Below are 19,588 nucleotides of genomic sequence, written 5' to 3' on the forward strand. Positions count from 1 at the left end.
AGGGCACATCTTTTGTACCTTCGATCCATTTCTAGCGCTTGGAACAAAGTATACCTTTACAAATATCTTAAGATGCGTAATTGGTTTTTGAGCACCGCTGATGCTTTTAAATAGAGATGGGACATTTCGGTATCGGGAAAGAAAACAAAAGAAAGTGAACCCTACCATCAAAGGTTTACTCTAAAACGACAGTTAAAAGATACACCACATGCCCCTTCCCAAGTGAAAGATACACAGTAAAGGTACACAAGATGTACTTTTGATGGTACCACTCCAACGATAAGACAAAAAACCTCAAAAGTTGCAATCAAGACCATTTAAAATCATTTAAAGTCTGAACCGTGTGTTACTGAACAGTGAAACGTGTCAAAAAATGATGTACCCATGTATGATGCGTCTAATTGCCCCTTGCGACAGAAATCTGGAAAACACATGTTAGGATTGTAGCAGTACAACTGGCTTGCTTAAGAAGTATGTTATGAGCCAGAATAGGATCATCTCCTACCATCTGCCGTCATGATTTTCAGTAAAAATACCCACGTTGAGACTTTCAAGAGACTTAGTAAGAACTGTGCATGCATGTAAAATGTTAGGAGCGTATATTAGTTCACCAACTGTCGCTAATTCAATATGTTTATGTAGATCAAAGGTGTTTTTTTGTCCATCAACTCTTAAGAACAGCACTGAGCTCTCATGCACATCGGTAATCCGCTGTATGCGTCCGCATACATCGAACCGAGCCTTAATAACGTGAGAACAGGATGGACATAGCAACATGTCAAGCTTGCATTTTTCTTCTAAAAAAAACAAAACAACATTCTTACAAACTCTTCTTGATGTCTAAATAGTGACTCTAAATCAGCACAAAAAAAAGAGAAAAGGGGATGAAAACAAAGAGGCTTGAACAGATGTTTGTCAAAGGATTCAAATGTTTCCCAGGCGCCCTGTGAACTGGTCATGAGAAATAAAACTGATGGGGCATCATCAAACTGAAGCGCCTTCAAAGACGACTCTCATGAACAAACAGTATTGATGTTCGTGAGTTGTAACGGGACAATGCCAGAGATGTCCGAATCGATTTCAATTAGTGACGCGCCGAGACGAGTATAAGATCTGGATTCCAAGATCGGATGACAGTGAGCGCAATTCCATCAGCGGCTGCAATGTTTATCCAAATGATCCGTCTTAAAGCTGGAACGGACAATCTTTCAAAGAACTTAAAATAGACTTTAATCTGAGCGGTTTCCCTATACTTATGAAAGTGTCACATGGCTCAGATGTTACTTTATTATTATTTTTTTTAAAAAATACAATGAAAACACTGACAATCTGTCAGCATGAGGAACCTCATTCCTTGCTGGCAGAGGAGTGCGGGATTTTGAAGGTTTATGAGATTCCACCTGGGGGTCATTACGCTTGCACAACCATGTCCTTATGCTATATTTAAACCTGAGAATAAATATTGTAATCACTCACAGGCCAGCATTGCTTTAGTGGCATTTTATTGACTACAGATGCGTTTGTGTCTGAAACTGTTCAGAGGAATTGAGATGTTCCATCTCTGGTTGCATCACAGCACCTCATGGCTGTGCAAGCAACAAGACTGTAGAGAGATTTCTGAGTTCTTCATTTAGATTACCCAACTCCCCCATCACCGCACCCCACCCCACCCTGAAACAGAAGACTTTGATGCTTATGCTGAGTTATGAGTCAATGTCCTAGATGGAAGTACTTTGCTTACTGTTAGCGTTCCTAACAATATATAAATGGTTTGAGAGACAATTTAAAGGCAGTACTACATCATGACATCACCAAGATACTTAAATACTACACTAACATTCATTAAAAGTCTGTCAGACTACACAGAGAAAAGTACTCCTGAATATAGCAGAGCAAATATAGTGACTACACTAGGTTTTTTTTTTTTTTTTTTAAAAAAAACAACTGACAGTGACACAAAACAGCTTTAAAGAGATCAGGGTGCAGATTTAGATCCATAATGAACAAGCTAGACGCTACAGTGGCAAGGGAAAAACTCCCGGAGAAGACATGAGGAAGAAACCTTTACACACTGAGTCACCTGTCCCCTTCTGGTTGACTCTGGATAGTGAGATTGTAAAATATTACAGAATACAGGTGTAGAAGAGCAACTTGAAACAGTACTAAGTTTGTCAAAAGGGTGCGTAATATGAGCAGATTGTGAAGAAGAGTCCTGGGATGAGTCTTTATGATTACAGCAGCAGCAGCAGAAGCACGAATGGACAGTATCCAGGTGTGTATATTTAAACTTTATAAAGGTGCTTTATAAAATAAAGTCTATTATTATTATTATTATTACTATTATTATTATTATTATTATTAACCTAAATAACTGTACTGTTAAATATGATGAGGAAAAAAAATAATAAAGATGCCAGACTCACATCTATTTTATGTGAGTTGTGTTTAAAAACAAAAACAACAACAACAACAACAACAACACAAAAACACACACCACTGCACGTCATAGCTGAAACATTGGCAAACAACTTTCTGACTTTTTGTTGATGCCACAAACATGAAGTACTAGCTCAGGCACTTTCTTATTGTGCTTACTTAACTAGCAAACTAGCTTGTTGTAATTTATTACATTATGTTAGCTACCATTTTTTAGCCTAATCATGAGACTGGGCAAGCATACTAAACACACACTGCGCTTTCACTTTCCTGGTGGTCTAGCTAGTAAACTTATGATTTCTTCCATCCCTGGCTTCTGAAAATTAGTTGGTGGAAATTTAATCTTGGAGCATGTGACTCACGCAATCCTTTAACAGTTTGAGATGTGGTTTGTGTTTCACCTTACTTGTAAGCCAATTTGGATGAGTGTGTCTGTCGGATTAATAAATGTAAATGTAAATACAGTGCTGTGAAAAAGTATTTGCCTGATTTTTTCTTTTTGTGTATATCTCATAGTAAATTGTCTCAGAAATGAAAACAAAATATAAGATAAAACAAAGGCAACCTGGAGTCAACACAAAATAGTTTTTAAATGATAAATATTATTTATTGAAGCAAACCCCTCATAGTTACTAATTCCCCAAATCTATGAATCTGCATTCATAATGGTGTTCAGCTGGACGAGACACAACCAGGCCTGATTACTGCAAACCCTGTTCAATCACATCAACACTTAAATAGAACTTTTTCAACAGCATGAAGTTGGTTAAAAGATCTTACCCAGTAACACACTATGCCAAAGTTGAAAGAAATTCCAGAAATGATGAGGAAGAAGGTGATTGAAATACATCAGTCTGGGAAGGGTTACAAAGGCTCTGGGACTCCAAAGAACCACAGTGAGAGCCGTTATCTCCAAATGGAAAAAACTCAGTGCAGTAGTGAACCTTCCCAGAAGTGGCCGACCTTCCAACGTTCCTCCACGAGCACAGCAACAACTCATCCAGCAAGTCACAAAGAGCCAAGGACAACGTCAAAGGAACTACAGGCTTCTCTTGCATCAATAAAGGTCACTGTTCATGACTGTTCATGGCGAGGTAAAAACCACTGCTAACCTAGAAGAACATTAAGGTTTGTTTGAATTTTGCCAACACACGCCTTGATGAGAATGTTCTGTGGACTGATGTGGACAGGGATCCCTTTACATCTGTAAACCAAACACAGAATTCCATAAAAAGATCATCATACATACAGTCAAGCATGGTGGTGGAAGTGTGATGGTGTGGGGATGCTTTGCTGCTTCAGGGTCTGGGCAAATTGCAGTAATTGAGGGAAACATGAATTCTGCTCTCTACGAGAAAATCCTAAAGAGGCTTTGCTGCCAAATGCAAAATGGGTACAAGGCAAAATGTTTCATAAGTCAAATCCCCACTTCAGCAGATCAGAAAACACCTCTCTTCCCGCTTTTCCATTCCAAAGATTCTGTTCAAACACCCTTGATTTACTGTGAACACTTCTGAAAGAGGAATAAGAGAGCTGGGAGCACCTTCAGGGTGAGACAGTGCCAGAAGTAATTAGAACCAGTTAGAGAGGAAGAAGACCGCCTGCTGACGGTCTCCACCTGTACCTCCTCCTGAAGCAGCCGTGCACAGTTGTGCTAGTCAGCACCAGCACCCGGGATCATTAAAACAGTGTCCTCAACTATCCAGTGAGGGTGGAGTTGGAAGGTTAAACAAAGGCTAAAGGATGCATAACAGACTAGACAAGAATCCCAAAAACTGTTAGCAAGAAAAATGGCACATCTAAAGGTCCTGGAGGCAGAAAGTGAACTGTGGGGTTAGCACATGCTGGACATGAGCTGACATTTATGGCACCATGAAGACACACAAAGTCTACTTTCATGGCATGTTTTCACCATTTCCTCCACTCTATTTCCCCTTCATGGGACACTGGGAAAGTCTGGGGGCCATTTGGATATATAAATGTCTTCACACAAGGAGGTGGGAATAAATAATTCCATATCGCAGAGTTCTATGCTATATATCAGCTGCTGCTTTCAACTTCTCACACAATCAGGTGCTTCCTTGGGAGAAGAAAGGAACACACGTCTCTGGAAAGAAGGGTCATTAAGAGCCAGGGGACAATTTTCATCAGACTTTTACAGCTGCAGTGGCATTTGTGATCTCCACTGACACTTAATGTGTATGCTGTAATCTTACTCATGTTTATTCTACCTCCACAAACATTCCAGAGTCAAAATGGCTTTTAATATGCCTAACTGAAGTGATCTCAATTTCTGTTTTTTTCTTTTTTTTTTTTCTTTAAAAAAAGAACAACTTTAGGCCATTTGCCCTGAGAGTTTGATACATTTGGTGAAGTGTGAATGTGACTTTTTCACCCAGGAGCAGTCCAAAGATCTTATCCCTGGTCCTCCTGAAAATGTTGGTCTGGGGCTCGCTTCCATCGAACCTAATGTGACACGCAATATATGTGCATGGTATCTGCTTTCAGATCTGCATGCCAAGAAAAGTGATTGGTTCAACTTGTCACGTGTTTTCAAGTTTAGTGATGGCAGGGAACAGTCTGTTATAATCAATGGAGGAGATGGAACGCATGATATAGATAAAAAAAAAAAACAAACAAACAAAAAAAACACTTACATAGGATTGGAGGACTGTAATTAGCTCATGTTGTGGTGCAGGTCTGCCCTGAGAACATTGCAAATAAATAAATAAATAAATACAAATAAATAAATACAAATGTACACATCCCTTGCCGGTCTTGAAGGCTAAAAATATAATGAAAGAACCACTTTTCGCTTGCAGATATTCCTGCATAAGGGCATGCCACACATCTAAAAAGTACTGTTCTTCATGATTTGAGCGTTGATACCAAAGACGAAAAACAAACAAACAAACAAACAAAAAAAAAACAGCAAATGGATGAACCTAGTACCTACCACTTAGCAAACGTGTGCACAAAAGTTACATAAGAAATTAAGTAACCAATACTTGGTTTGGAAGAAATTCCAAGCAAATGCAAATCTGTGAATATTAGCTCCGCCCCCAAAAACCCAGAATCCCTCCTGAGTGTGGACTAGAGAAATCAGACCAAGTGTGAAATAGGCCTAGGAAGGCAGCATTTTGATAGTAACAAAGCTACATGCAGGGAAATGATTTAAGACATCCAAAGCAGCTATAAACAATGTGGGCAAGAAACCTTGAGTAAAGAACTACAAGCGCAGGGCAGTACAGTGGTACAATGGGTAGCGCCGCTGCCTTACAGCTCCAGGGTACGTGACCCGATCCGGACATTGAGATACTGTCTGTGTGATGTTTTCCATGTTCTTCTCATGTTCATGTTGGTTTTCTCTGGGTTGTCCAGTTTCTTCTATTGGCTACAATAAAATGCCCCTAGGTGTGAACAAGTGGTGCCCTAGGGTGGACTAGAGTCCTATCCAGGGTGTATTCCTGCATCCCTTACTGTTCTTACTGAAGATGGATGAATGAGCAGATGAACGGTTGCAAGGCACTAGAGAAACTCAAGATGTTATAAACAATACAAATAACACAACCATGGCATCAAGGCTCCCAAGTGGCACAACAGAAAAATTTTCACCCTAGTGGATGAAAGTCCAAGAGAACGTAATTGGCTGCACATTCAGGGTGGGAGGGATGACGTAACTCTATGAGCTCATGTATAGAAGAGGACAGACATAGAGAAGACGCATCAGTACATACCGATCTTGTTAGGAGGCTGTCTTGCTCAACAGTGACAGCTTCATCATGATGAGGCTTGAACCTTTGACCTTCTGATCAGTAAACCAGAGCCACTGAGCCACCAATGCCCAATAAGTTGGTGGTACAATCATCAGGCTGATGCCTTTGGGTTACCAATCCAGTGCTTCCTGAAATAACATGAGCAGCAGTTGTGGCCTGTCTGTTGTTGTGGCTAGCTTCACATCCATCAGCATGGATGGTTGTGGCTAGCTTCACATGCCCTGGCTGGTCGTTGTCATATGACAGAACAGAGCTCGTTAGTGGGATGGAATTGGCAATGTTCAGAGGGAAAAAAATGGGGTAAAGAAAAAAAGTAAAACATATTAGCGTGGATGTGTAACAGTAATGACTTTACACTACCAGAGTTAAGGAGACAGGATTAAGCAGAGTGATGAAGTATAGTCTGGGCATGAGTGGAGTTCCCTGAAGGATCTGGGACTACACCAAGATTCAAGATTCAGCTGTTCCTTGTCAGAATTATGTCAAAAATAATTACAAATAACATCAGTCTACAAACTGTCCTCTCTCTCTCTCTCTCTCTCTCTCTCTCTTTGCCCCATTTACTGTCTTGCCAGGCTGCTGACACACAGAATTATGGGATTTGTGGAATGATGAAGGATGCACATAAACTTTGACATAAAAGCAAAGTGTATAAATGTTGATATGTTGAAGTTTTATCTGAGGAGATGTTTATTTAGAGTTTCTGGAAGGAGACTCCAGAGATAGGGTAGTATGGTGGCTTAGTGGTTAGCACGTTCGCCTCACACCTCCAGGGTTGGGGGTTCCCACCGTGGCCCTGTGTGTGCAGAGTTTGCATGTTCTCCCCGTGCTGCGGGGGTTTACTCCGGTTTCCTCCCCCAGTCCAAAGACATGCGTGATTGGCATGTCCAAAGTGTCCGTAGTGTATGAATGAGTGTGTATGTGCTTGTGCCCTGTGATGGATTGGCACCCTGTCCAGGGTGTACCCCGCCTTGTGCCCCAAGCTCCCTGGGATAGGCTTCAGGTTCCCCATGACCCTGATAAGCATTAAGCGGTATAGAAGATGGATGGATGTATGGACTCCAGAGTTATTGCTTTATAACACTAAGATTTCAGATAAGTCTTCAGGACAGAGGGCTTTGAGATTTCTCAGTAACATAATCTGCATTTTTGCCTTACTAACTTCAAGAGAGGAAAGGAAAAAAAAAAACAAGGCTGGTGAAGAAAAAAACTGTTTATAGCAGTCATAACTTAAATGATAACAAGAACAAACTTAATATGTTAATATGTGTAATGTTAAATAACGATATTCTTTAATAAATATATACATTTTTTGCTGTCAAATTTCTGGTATTGCACAAGGAAAACAATTTACGATGTGCGGTTATTGAAAAATAATCAACTTTGTTGTCAAAAAGCCAAAAAGAACATACTTTAAATGTGTATCATGGGCAAAATATCCAAATATTTTTTGTCTGTTTGTATGTACAGGGGGTTAGTCTAGTAGACACAAAGAAAAAGTATTTCAGCTCACAAATGTTCCCTACATCCTGAACGATGAAGCACCAGTTCATTGGTTAAATATTAACATAACAGATGATAAAAGAAGCACTGGGGTTGTGCGTCTTTGGAGTAGAATTTTTACTAACATTCTTCCAAGCTGACTAACTGAAAAGTTTAATGGGATGAATAATGAATACTTCACATCATCAAGCATCAATCTTCTGGATTCAACACAACCCCAGTCTTACATATCTCTTTAACGCCAGCTGATTTCATTTAGTGGCTTCTCAGGCTAATTGAGTCTGACCGGTGGGTGGGTCGGACTGAACTGTTTACAAGAGACGATTTTCCATTCTCATCCTTTCATTCCCCTCATCCTCTATTTTGCTCTCGAAGAAGTGTTGAGAGCTTCGTCCCTGGACACCTCGTCCAAAAAGTCCCCGTCGGATCCGATTAAAAGTGATTCATCATCTCGTCTCGTATAATTGTATAACGATATTTCGAACAATGGGACTCCGTCCCCAACATTTCCAAATTTAATGATCATAAAAGAAACATTATGAGTATGTAAAAGGCAGTCAAGCATGAAAAAATGAAAACTATAAAGAAAACACATTAATGGTGTCATTTATACACAATATTACGCATTACTCAGCCCTGATCCAAAGTTAAGCATCTGGTTAGCAATATAAAAAAGGACCATTTCTCACGGACAAACACACACTATAAAGTCATGCCATCAAATAAATAAATAAATAGATAAATAAATAAATAAATAAATAAATACGGCTTATATACTGTACGTGTAAGGAACTGTCATGTCCAGTTTTCTTTCCTTCCACCCTCCGCTCTCTTTCTTAAATATGGGAGTTTTCTCCTTTAATTTGTTCAAAGTTGTTAGATCTGGATGGAGAAGGGTGTGTATATAGGGGCATAAAATCTCACTACTGCCCGGAATTTAACACGTAAAACTGTATTTAATGGTCTTCCAAGTGATGCGACAAAAAAGCGTTTGCCCCATCATCCGGAGACTGTGACTTCGAATGCAAACAATTCCAAAGCCATCTGTGGCCAGAAATCCAAGACCACAAAATTGTCCGTGATATGTGGATAGGAGGGGCATGATCTTGCTAGCCAATCATAGATGTCTGTGAGCTCATGTATACGGAAGACTGTATAGCACACATTTGCGTAGCACGATTTCCTTTGGGAGTGTTACGTTGCCCTGTGATGCAGTTGGCTTCAAGTGTCTTGGAGGAAGCACGTGTTCGATTTCACCCTTCCTGGTTAGTAAATGTCGTATGACAGGGGAGATCTCGCTTGTGGGTCGGAATTGGCCAAGACCAAATTAGGTGAAATGGGTGAAAAACCCCAAATAAATGTATTTAATGATTATTCAAGAGTGACAACCACTAAAAGAGATGGGTGGAGCCAAAGGAGGTCTAGACCAGAGACAAAAAAGTTTCTCCACTTCAAGCCAAGACCTACGACTACCTATAAAAACTACCCCACCCCCCCACCCCCGACAGAAATGTATCCATTATAAAGCCCTTGAAGCAGATTAACTATAGCTTACATTGGTTGTGGAAAGAGAAATACGACAGGGATTACAGCTGTCATCTGAACACTGAACAGGTATTTATATGGGACTGATGAGGAAAACCTTCCGCACACGAGAAACCATACATCAGAGTCTGATCGATTTGTCTGCCTTCCCTCTTGTGAATCTCTCATCTGCAATCCGACCCATAATTCTCTACTACTGATACTGACACGGGCTGAAAATCCGGAGCTCAGCGGCGCATTCAAAGTCTCACACAGCTTCCAGCCCTCTTCAAAGGACACCCCCCCACTTGTTTTCTGATTGGATCTTGATAATTGGGCGAGTCCGGGAGTGAAAAGGGGAGGCTGGAGTCCTGAAGGCTGGGATAACAAAGCTTCATAAAAGCCTCAAACTGATTAAGTAACAAAACACAAGTTCATTGTTTTCACAGGAGCTTAAGTTCGCCAAAAATGGATCTGGGCCTGGATCAGTGGCCAAATAATTACTACTGTAGCGAGCCCTCATAGCATTTCTCCAGGAGATGTTCACACATGTTCACACTCGGTCATATTCACATGAAATATGACCGAGTGTAAACATGCCTCTTTATAGCAGCTTTATAGAAATCTGGATGTAGATTTACATCAAGCCAAATGCAACAATGGTAAGAGGAAGAACTATAAATAATAAAAAAAAAAACTATAAATCATTACTCTTCTATACTATAGCTGGACAATATAAAGTCACATCACTGAGTGTGTTAAAAGGGTGTTCAACGACAGAGGTCTTTAGGTACGAGCTCCAAGCAGAAGTAGAGCATCGAGATGAATCAGGCAGGTTTGGAGAGATCACTGCACACTCACAATTTCACCGAGATCAATTTACATGAAAAAGCAAGCACGGTTCAATAACAGCTGATTTGTAGAACAGTACAGGAGAACATCGATGAACTGACATGATTGTTCCTGAATGCATTTTATATGATGAAGCAATGTGTACCAGCGATCCGTTAAGGAAGTACACCACTGCAGTGTCGTTCTAAGACACTCGTACTCCATCACCCATGCCAAGATCGTCTAGTATTTCTTAATCGTCTGCGCTCTTTTGAATCTAAGAATCTGCCTGTTTACTGGTACGTTAGATTAAATCGTTAAATACATGGTTCACTGAACTTCTAACATTCCTCCCAATGTCTTTCATGCCATTCTATTCGGATCACTACAGTACACTGTATCACACCCATACGTCGTTCTTCTCCAAACCGTTGCCACAAAGTTGGAAGCACGCAATTGTATAGGATGTCTTTGTATGCTGTAGCATTACAATTTCCTTTCACTGGAACTAAGTTCCAGCCTGACAATGCCCCTGTGCACAAAGCGAGCTCCATGAAGACATGGTTTGACATGGAACCACTGAACACCTTTGAGACGAACCGGAACGCCAACTGTGGGCCAGGCCTTCTCACCAAACATTTGTTAGAATAGGAGAATGAAACTAATTTGTTTTCCTTAGTCTGTATGAATGAACATAACTAGCAAATACGCTCATAATTTCTCCAACCCTGTATTAATACACGTGACTGAAGCCTCCACTGTGTGCCTGGAAAAGAAAAATAAACTATAAATGTATTGCTACTATAGAAAGTTGGTAATGCTTGTAAGACTTGGTCGTTGGGTCATCCGGGCGCATTAGAAAGCCCATGGGGGCGCAGACAATTCCTGCTGCTTGCTAACTGTTGTAGGAAAAATCTGGTGTGAGACACTAAGGTCAGTAATTATGTTATTGTGAGCAGCTGGCTAAAGGTTCCTCTCCCATCGGCCAGAGACAAAACCAAAGAGTCAGGCAGCAAAGTCTTTGGCAGCCCTTCAAAGTGTTATTATTCGTTGGCTAATTGTCCGCCATTTTTATTCAGACGATAGATAATATGGGGCCTGACGTGTCTGATTTCTACGTGCTGCACTTAGACTAGCGTAAAAACAAACAAGATTCAAGCGAAATTGCTTTAAATACAAAGCTATTAATTCAGGCAAGTAATCTGGAAGAAAAAAAAAGAAAGAAAAGGAATAATAATAATAAAAAAAAGTCAGAAAATTCTTTCCAAATGTTGAAAAGTGATGAAAGATGGAATGAGTAATTTCTATATCAGAATCAAAGCTGAAAATAATAGCTTTTTGTGAAAGCAGAGGAGTTGATTTAAAAGGAAAAGATCTAAAAGGTTGAAATAATTCATCTAAAAGAAAGTGAAATGAACAAATGAATCTGAGTAAATAAATAAAAGTCACACACAATAGCAAGAAGATCTTTCTATCAACTACTGAAGTGCTGTTTTTATTTATGAGAATACATAATATTTTCACATCTTCTAGCTATTATAATCAAGATCAGCATCTGTGGCTGGCAGCTGATGCAACAGTGCAGTGGAGACATTCATTAATAATATTAATATTTATATCTGTGTGGACCGGATCCCGGTGTGCAGCTTGCAGCAAAGATAATCGATAACTGGCTCATTTGTAAACAACCGCTGGCTTTGAAAAAATGAGATCCAAAAAAACAACAAAAAAAAAAAAACAGCTGTCTGAAGACATCCACCATGCATGCAGACCAAAACAGAGCCTCGCTGCTATGATTTATGGGATATGAAACATGAGCAAACTGATCCTCTGTGTATGAACATAAGCTGGACAAAAAAAATATATAATTGCAAAAATAAGCAAGCATTACGGAAGTTATTGTTGGACATGGCTAAGTTTCACAAAGGGGCTTATGTTTACTTTACACATTTGAAGTCGAAGCCGTTTGTCGGTGGAGAGGAAGAAGAAGAAGAAGAAGAAGAAGAAGAAGACAGAATGCTGGATTTCATCAAACGCAAACGCGAAAGTGATGAGATCCAAAATCAAGATGAATGGATTTTACAGAATCCAAATAGGCTTTAATGTGATGAAGAAAAGAAAAACAACGGCATTGCAGGAAATGTCTGTATCAAAACTCGAGAGTCATCTTCTCTACTGAGCGACCTGTGGTTTAGTGTTATTATTATTATTATTATTATTATTATTATTATTATTATTATTATTATTATTATTATTAATTTTATTACTTGTGTTTGCAGTGATGGAAAGTTGCTATAATTGTGCACGGAATATCATTTCATTTGTGAAATGAGGAAGTTACTGTAACTTATACATGCAGTATTACATTTGATATTTACATTTATTCATTTAGCGCACGCTTTTATCCAAAGCGACTTACAAACGAGAAAATACAAGCAAAGTGATATATCAAGCGGAGAACAATACAAGTAGTGCTACCGTACAAGATCGTTAATTGAGCTCTGGAGAAGCAAAGTGCGCACAGTCGAGGTGTAAGAGCCAGAGTACGGGTTTTTAAAAAATTTTTATGAGTTGGTTAGGTGTTCATGGAAGAGCTGGGTCTTTAGCAGTTTTTTGAAGATAGTGAGAGATTCTTTGGTCCGGATTGAGTTCTTAAGTTCACTCCACCACTGAGGGACGGTTAGTGTGTAGGTTCTGGAAAGGGACCTCGAGCCACGTTGCGTAATCACTACTAAGCGTCGGTCACTGATCGATCACAGATTGCGTGATGGAACATAAACCTCAAGAAAAGTGTTGTGGTAGGGCGGTGTTGATCCAGACAAGGTCTTGTAGGTGAGCATCAAGGACTTGAATTTGATACGAGCGGCTACAGGAAGCCAGTGGAGGGACATGAAGAGGGGTGTGACATAGGTTCTCTTGGGCCTGGACTAGTATTTTTATTAACGAAGATATTAACAAAAGAGTAAAATATGTAACAGTACTACAGTGCTTTCTTTTATAAATGATTAACTAGTTAGATCTTAAGATACATTTTTTATTTATGGATGTTGAAAACCGGCAACATGGTGGCCGGCTCCCAGACCGGCAAATATCTACAGTACATGAATACGAAGAAAACCAGATTTACCGAAACTTTAAATCCGGTGAGAATCGTGTTCGGTTTGACCGGAGAAAACATTTACACACAACTGTACTGAAAGACTGATGAGGACCGGACCGGTGTGTACTATGTGGAGAAGCTCCTCATATTGCACACAGCCAGTGGAAGTGACAAAGGATGCAAACAAACCGAAAGACCTGATCTGACAAAAGACAAATCTTGAATAATACTTAAGTTCAAGGACAACACTTTATCACTACTGGCTTCAGAGAGAGGACACACGCATGAGTTATGAAGGAAGCACCTTGAGTTATAGACCGTCTCCTACAGAGGAACTGATCTGACTTATAGTGGGATTCCAACAGTGTCAAGTTACCCAGCATGCTACTACAGAACATGTTTCCTGAAGAATGGCAGCGTTTCATCTGAGGTACTGTTCGAGTTTCCATTCCACGATGGAGCATTTTAAAAGATAATGATTTAGAAATGATAACCCAGTATATAAATCCAGTGCCTTTTTTTTTTTATAGGAAAATGACAATCAAGCCTTTATTTTTGTTCTGGATTGATCTTTATCCTGACCTTGCGACAGTCTTAACCTCTTCCCTCTTTCAGTCATGTCTCCATCTGGTTTTCTTTTTGCCACTGGTGTTGTCCCTCCTCTGAACCATCGTCTCAGCTTTATCTTCACGTTTGCTGGATAATTTCCTCCAGGGTAGGTTTGAATAAGGCTCGAACAGACCTTCACCAGATGCAGTCATTATTGGCAGCTGACAGAATTTTCCTGGGCGTTTCTTGGGATACATCCGCCTGCACTGACACAGACTGCGTTATGCAGCTTTGAAAAAAAGAATGCTTCTTTATCTTGTAATCTTAAACGGTTCAGTAATGACATCCTTAGTGAAAACAGCAACACTGAAGTACTGCGTGATACGACGTCAATGCAAGGTTGTCACAATATTGCCATGTCTTCGCTTCCGGTAGTTTCTGTACCTGCCCTGGTTGATCTCAGCCATTTCCTTTCCTCAGCCTGAGTGTTCAAGATGTCTCACTTTCTTACATCTGACTGGTCAGAAGCTGTTGATTCATTTTCTATAACAGCAGCTCTGACAGTAGTGCCTGTGCAATTTAAATCACAGCTTTACATTAATGCACTCGTGCTAATACATTATCAAGATATAAGGAGACTCCAGTACCAGAGTTTTGCAACATAAAGTTAACATGCCAAAGGTACAGTTTTTCCAGCTTATTAACCTTGAGAGACAAGAGAGAGGATGACTGTTAATAGTTACCATAACAAAAGTGATAGCTCTTCTATCTTGTCTCAAAGCTATTCCACAGCATTAAATGTAACAATAAATGGATTAAAAAAAAGAAGTATGATAGATATTTTCCGTTACTAAATTACAAATTGTAATCACTGGGCAACGGCTGATATTAGAAGTGGTAATCACTGTACCGTGTCATTGACTACGTTTACATGGACAGCAGTAATCTAATTATTGACCTTATTCTGAATAAGACAATATTCTGATTAAGGTGTTTACATGAGTCGCTTTTAGAATGTTCCTTTCATGTTCCCGTTTTAGATGTTATAGAACATAGATCGATTAACGGCACGCGTCATTACGTCACCGCGCCACGCCGTCCGACGTCCCTCCAGAATTGCACGCATCGACATACAGTTGGTCTTCGTTATGGGACCGTATACAGTTTCGGGTGTTTCATTTTTAATCTTACGAACGCTTCAAGTGCGGTCAATTATTTGTCGTGCTGTACGTGCAAATAGACGACTGCTTGAAGCTGTTGGCTGCGTCCCAAACCACCTACTATATAGTTGCCGAGATACATGTATTTCTCCTACTATACAGTAGGTAAGTACACGGTTCGGGACGCAGCCGTGCTCTCTTGTTTGCCGTCAAACGGTTGAGCGCTGCCGTTTGTGTACGTGTCCTGTCGCATAATGCGGTGAAAACTCTCACACGACGTTAATAGTGTTATTAAGGTGCGTACATGTCTGTAACGCACGTCGATAATGCGACTAAAACAGGAAATACTCCACATGTCATTAATTCAATTTGTGTTTACTTCGAGTATGACTGTAATCGGATTAAGGTCATCAGTAATCGCTGTTTACATGCCAGTGTCTTAATCAGAGTATCGTCTTAATCGGGTTAATATCGGATTATTGTTGTCCATGGTAACGTACTGATTGATCACGTTCCTATAACATCACACTCTGTTACCTTATTCCTAACTCCATAAAGATCCCTGTGGAATTTTCACAGCTTTCTAATTGTGGATCAACATCCTCCAGAGACTAGCTTTAATCGTGTTACACCATCATCCTCAATAGTAACCCTACTAACTGACTCCCTCTTGGGTACCGTTTCATCACATACAAAAGTACACACTTGAACACTTCACACAAATCCAAGCGTCAAGCCATTTTTTTTCTCTCCATGGGATTTCATTGACGTTTTCTTCGCGGTTCATCTTCTTAATCCTAGGTTTAATCCACGCATCCTTCGCCTTTGGCTGTAGAAGGCTGGGCGAAAAGCACAGCAAGCTTTGTATCCTGCCGCATAATTGCATGTCTTTTGTTATTTTGTTTATTCCACGTTTCTGCCATATGGTGTTGTTCCTTTACTCTTTATAAACTGGAACGCAGGACTGCAAGTCTGCCGTGTGTCATGAGCTGCCTTTACAGCTACAGAATTAGCATCGTGTTTGTGTGCTTGTCCTTGCGCAGGGGTAGTGTGGACCTAAATGAAGGAAACCACATGCGAAAATGCTACACAAAAAGTCCCAGAGGAAGAGTGTTTCTCATCAAGTCTACTAGGAAAAAAGATCAAATTAAACGAATACTCTTTTTTTTTTTTTAAACCCCCTCCCCCACCTCCTTTCCCCCACCCTTCATTCCTGCGTCTTTTTTTCCCAATATTTTTATCTCTCCGCCTCAGGCATGAGCCTCAATATGCCAATGAGGCTTTGTAGAAATCAGTAAATTCACTTTCCGTACCATGTGTTTGGAATTAAACTACCAGGCGTGAGTTAACGTGCACAGGTTCACATTCCAGTGGTGCCCAATTACACCTACTAGGGGCCAGTATGTCCAGTGGTGTTTCGTTGTTTTGATTCTATTAGCAACTAACGTGGATGAAAGGAAGGGAAGTGACTCCCTCTTACTCCCTCTAATCCTGCTTCACTGACTGCTGGAATAACAATAAGTGGCAGGAAACATTATCTTCTGCTGAAGCACAGGTCTGGTCCCAATTTAAGATAATAGATAATAGATATTAGAATGCAACTCTGAAGTGATGCTAGACAAACATTTTAGAGGGGGGGAAAAAAAAAGAATAACTGTTACAAAGAGTGCAAACATTACTATAGTGTGTCCTTTGAAAGGATTATGTTATTTTGTGAATAGATTGTGAGTGACACTCGCTAAAAGGGATGAAGCTGACCTGTGGGTCGGAAAACACCTGCTGGATGGTGTTAATGGGGCCACAGGGGACTCCGGTGCCTTCAAAGTGTCTCAGCCATTTAGCCGTGGACTCCATGGAGAACCTGAGGGAAAGAGGACACATAGTGCTCTAATAGAGGACACAGGAGGATAAAAAAGTGAAGCACAGATAAAACAAAACAAATGCCCTAAAAAAAACAAAACAAACCCTAGTCTTTTTGTATACTGCCGCTACAAAACAGGTTTGACTCCTGAATCCTCTGCCCTCTGGACCTGCCTGATCCATCCTGATCCCTCACTTAAGCTTGGAGCTTTCATCACGCGAAAATCACTTGCTGTTGCTGAGGATGACTCATACGGATAACTTAAATATCACCGTGAGATTAATGTGGATGGTACCACGCAGACACCTTCAAAATGGATGCTCTTCCTTGTATAACCTCAAGGCCAATTGCTAAGGACAGTTTACACTCGAGTCTCCATCCCTCCATCACCAGTTGATGACTTCAGTGGGATATGATAGACTTAAAATGAACACTAATATTAGATCTTCTGTTTAAGGTTTCTGGCCTTCGATGTAGAAACCTTTCCGAGTAAAGCGTCTGCAATGACCTGGGGATTTAAGTTCAAGACTTACATCAATAATTACGCAGTGAATGTTAATTGTATTCTGAGTCAGGTCCTGCGCGTCCTTGTCGGCTCATTCGGCTTATTAAAGCGACCAGCATGTGCACTCGTATTGAGTAGAGATGTCCAAGACATGTTTGTTTTTTGTTTTTTTTCCCATTAGCTTATTAGCTTGTATCCAAAAAGTCGTAAATTTGTTGAAATTTGAATCCTGCTACTTTAAACGCCGAGTGCATTACTGTAAATATGTTCACAATCCACATAATGCTAGGTTACTCTTATATATAGATTAAAATCGATCATAAAACATTTAAAAAAAAAAAAACCCAATTACAACACATGTGATTGTTATACATCAAAGAGGGAACGATCACACATGGGTTCTTTACACATTTAACAAAGCGTTTTATGAATCAGTGCGTGTCAGGGTCCACGGCTGCGTGCGCTCTACATTCACCAGGTCTAATGGGACTGGGCTTGTTTGTCGCACTGCAGCTTATCAAAGTCAGGAGACTTATTTGAAAGTACGCATCTCATGTCTGCTCTTACATCCAGTCTAGACCACGGCTTTGATTTGATGAACACAAGGACACTGAACCCTGCGGCCCACAAGTAAGTGCTAGCAAATGGTTGCATTTGTTGGATTAGTCGGGTTCATGTATTGCATTTTACGAGATACTTTCATGAGCATAAAGCCTATTTTACACCAAAAAGATCACGCATTGGGGGAGTGGAGCACCCATGTCTATGCTTTCTTGAACTGGTTTCGTCAGTGCAAATATCTGTAAATGTTACAAACCTACACATAATATATGATCACAAAGTTTGTTAATCTATGTTCTGTGCTAATCTAATAATCACTATAATCTTAGCTCACATGCTGCTTAGATTATAGACACAACAATATATATATATATATATATATATATATATATATATATATATATATATATATATATATATATATATATATATATCAAATATTGTATTCTGTAGTGTTTCTAGCTAGACACCATGACCATGTTGGACTTAAATATGCTTATTTGTTTTTATTTTAAAAAAGCCGCTGTGTGTGCTGCTAGTGTCCTACGTAAGGGACGCTCTGATTAACATTAACAGTGTGTTGGACGCGTCTGGTGTAAAACTGACATAAGAGGAGCTCCAAACTGAATGAAAGAATCGTAACAATAATAATCTGACAGTTTTAATTATTATTAAATAAATCAAATGAACATCAATTGTACATATAAATAACGGTTGGCAAAAATCTCCTGTGAATCTCACAGGATCTCATGGGGTCACGACCCCAAGGTTGAGAACCTGTGGTCCTGGACTAAGGCTGAGTAATACGATATAATATTGATACTGTGATCATTTATGTCACAAAACACTTATCGAAGCTATCCTAGGTATCATGATATGTTCATCTAACTTTTTTGGAACTCATTTTTCTTTTAAAAAAAAAAAAAAAAAAAAAAAAGTTATAAATTTTGATTTAACATCAGCACAAAGTTTGTAAATTATGAAAATGTCTTACAAGAAATGTTAATCGTTGTAAATGTCAATTATTAATGTAAATTGTATATTAAAAAAAATTGTATTAACATCATTAGAATCACTAAAGTGTATTTTTTTTTTTAGTTTTTAGTAAACCTACATATTATCTAACCCTAAAAGTGTAATATTAATACATGTAATATTTTTGTCACATCACCCAGCCGTAGCGTTTAAACACAAGCGCTTGCTTCTGTGCCCAAATATATCAAGTGACAGACAGTTGCACTGCAGCTTAAATTGTTTCTTGCATTTATGTTACATCATACTACATTTGACAGTGAAGTAAGTTCAGTCTGTTTCTTTTCTGAGTCACCGAGTCAATACACATTTAAATATAAAGATAAATTAAACTGATAAAAAAAAAAAACATGATGGAATAAAAAGCCTAAATAACTGTGAAACGGTTGAAAGATCTTCCCGGAAGTGGTGTTCAGAAGCCAAAATCTGACTTCCCTTCATTTGGGTTTCTGGATTGACTAGTAAAATGCTGATGGATTCATCTGACCAATCAAACTGGAACAAATCAAAGAAGCCTAAAATCATTTCTACGGAATTAGAGAAACCCAGACAATCCCTCCTTCAGCTGCGTGCCAAAGAATGTTTAAACTATATTTGTGCCTGTTCGAATTAGCATTTGGTACTCGGTGAAATATTTGGGCGGCTGCTCGGAGTGTGAGGTCTGCTCCTTCTGTAGGTGGCCGAGCTGCAGTTTATTCAACACAATGAGCTGACGCTTACAGCCGTGACACGCCTGCGTCTGGAACATCA

General features: G+C 39.6%; 1 protein-coding gene across 5 annotated transcripts in view; it reads right to left on the reverse strand.

Moving 5' to 3' along the window:
- The window catches only part of sugct (succinyl-CoA:glutarate-CoA transferase), a 121,326-nt gene that overhangs the window by 47,460 nt on the left and 54,278 nt on the right, over positions 1-19,588 (reverse strand). For 3 of the 5 annotated variants that reach the window (XM_017480479.3, XM_017480506.3, XM_017480498.3), the window contains exon 12: positions 16,638-16,740. In XM_017480479.3, coding sequence (XP_017335968.1) covers positions 16,638-16,740 — 103 coding nt within the window. Of the gene's footprint in view, positions 1-9,527; positions 15,936-16,075; positions 16,494-16,637; positions 16,741-19,588 lie in introns of those variants that run through there. The other 2 variants (XM_017480489.3, XM_017480515.3) reach the window with 2 other exon arrangements.

Source organism: Ictalurus punctatus, chromosome 1 (assembly GCF_001660625.3).
Source record: "Ictalurus punctatus breed USDA103 chromosome 1, Coco_2.0, whole genome shotgun sequence".
Classification (NCBI taxonomy): domain Eukaryota; kingdom Metazoa; phylum Chordata; class Actinopteri; order Siluriformes; family Ictaluridae; genus Ictalurus; species Ictalurus punctatus.